The sequence below is a fragment of the Tupaia chinensis genome, unplaced genomic scaffold (genome assembly GCF_000334495.1).
Source record: "Tupaia chinensis unplaced genomic scaffold, TupChi_1.0 Scaffold000287_1, whole genome shotgun sequence".
In the NCBI taxonomy this organism is placed as follows: Eukaryota; Metazoa; Chordata; class Mammalia; order Scandentia; family Tupaiidae; genus Tupaia; species Tupaia belangeri.
Window position 1 is genome coordinate 1514998 of NW_006159771.1, and position 1714 is coordinate 1516711.

The 1714-nt window shown below is 61.8% G+C and overlaps 1 protein-coding gene across 1 annotated transcript in view; it reads right to left on the reverse strand.

Moving 5' to 3' along the window:
* The window catches only part of LOC102501396 (tubulin alpha-3 chain), a 13422-nt gene that overhangs the window by 4112 nt on the left and 7596 nt on the right, over positions 1 to 1714 (reverse strand). The window contains 2 exon segments of the mRNA XM_014588563.2: positions 3 to 139; positions 1427 to 1649. Coding sequence (XP_014444049.2) covers positions 3 to 139; positions 1427 to 1649 — 360 coding nt within the window.

The window sequence follows — 1714 nt, forward strand, 5'->3', positions numbered from 1 at the left end:
ATCCGGTCCGGGACCAGGTCCACGATCTCCTTGCCGATGGTGTAGTGGCCTCTGGCGTAATTATTGGCCGCGTCCTCCTTCCCGGTGATCAGCTGCTCCGGGTGGAAGAGCTGCCTGTAGGTCCCTGTGCGCACCTCATCTGCAAAGACAGCGCGTGCCGTGAGCCCGGGAGGCCTGCTGTCCTCACCCAGGGGACACGTTCGGGGACGGCGGGATTCTACCACGCCCGTGCTGCTGCTTGTAGGTCACAGGCCCTGTGGGCGGCCCCTCAGCACCCTGGTTACGAGAGCCCGACCACGTGGATGGCTGGGTCCCAGCAGCTGTAAAAGCACACGGGATGCGTGTGCAAGGCCACCCAGAATCCTGACAGGAAGGAGGAATGAGAGAAAAAGGCTGCAGTGAAATCGCGCCCCAGTGGGAGGGGCTTAGACTGCCCGTGTCTGTCAAGTGTAATACCCTCTGCCAATCAGGGCGAGCGCTGGCCCAACAGCACGGCAGCTAAGCCCTGTGCAGGGAGCTGGTCCCACCTGGCTGACCACGGTTCGAATCCCAGCCCCTGAAAAACACCCTGGATGTGTAAGCATGTCTGTGCGTGCATGTGTGTGTGTGTGTGTGTGTGTATGCCAAGTCCTGGCAGAAAAGAGAAACAGGAAAAAAGACTATAGTATGACCGCGCCCACTGGGAAGAGCTTTCTCTCTCTCTCTCTCTCTCTGGCAAGGACACGCGCCCTTCTGGCTATTAAAAAAAAAAACTTAAAAATGAAACTCTGTGTGTGACTCACAGACCTCAAGTGCAGTTTTTGGCTCCAGGAAGGTAAAGCAAACTCACGGCACCAACGCCGCCCTGACCAGTTCCCAGGGAAGGACCTGGTTCTCCCCCACACAGGGCACTTATGGGCACGTATTTCCTTCCTACCTGCAGTGACATCAAGGGGTGGAATTAAAACCCCTCAAACTGCAGCCCCAGGTCAGCGAGGCCCCGTCAGGGCAGTCTGTCGGGCGCCCTCTGGGCCTGGGCCTCCCAGGCTGTAGCGGACTCTGCCGTGTCCGGGCCTAGAACAGCTCTCTGCAGCTCTCCTTGATCTACCCGGGGCCTCACGTCAGAGGAGCCGGCGCACGTCCTTCCCCACCTTTAGGTCTAAGACGAGGTGGACCCCGTGCAGGGCGTGAGCGCACACAGCTCCCGGGAACCAAGGCCGAGCCCGGGCCGGGCCGAGGGCGCGGCCGCCACCTTCCTGCCCGCAGAGCAGCTGTCCCTACAGGCCGGTTTTCCTAAACGGGCACCTGAGCCCCAGTCAGGCCCTCCGGTGTCCCCTGACAGTGTCGCGAGCACCCTCACGTCCTGCCCTCTCCTCGCAGGGTTCTTGGAGGCCTCACCGAAGTCCTCCCTCCTCCCAGAAGGCCGCCGCCCAGCGCCGGGCCCTACCGACCACGGTGGGCTCCAGGTCCACGAACACCGCCCTGGGCACGTGCTTGCCGGCCCCCGTCTCGCTGAAGAACGTGTTGAACGAGTCGTCCCCGCCGCCGATGGTTTTGTCACTCGGCATCTGGCCATCGGGCTGGATTCCGTGTTCAAGGCAGTACAGCTCCCAGCAGGCATTGCCGATCTGGACACCCGCCTGCCCCACGTGGATGGAGATGCACTCGCGCTGGGGGCGGGAACAGAACGGGACCCCTTCAGGGAACCTGACACTGTGCACAAACCAGACGTCAT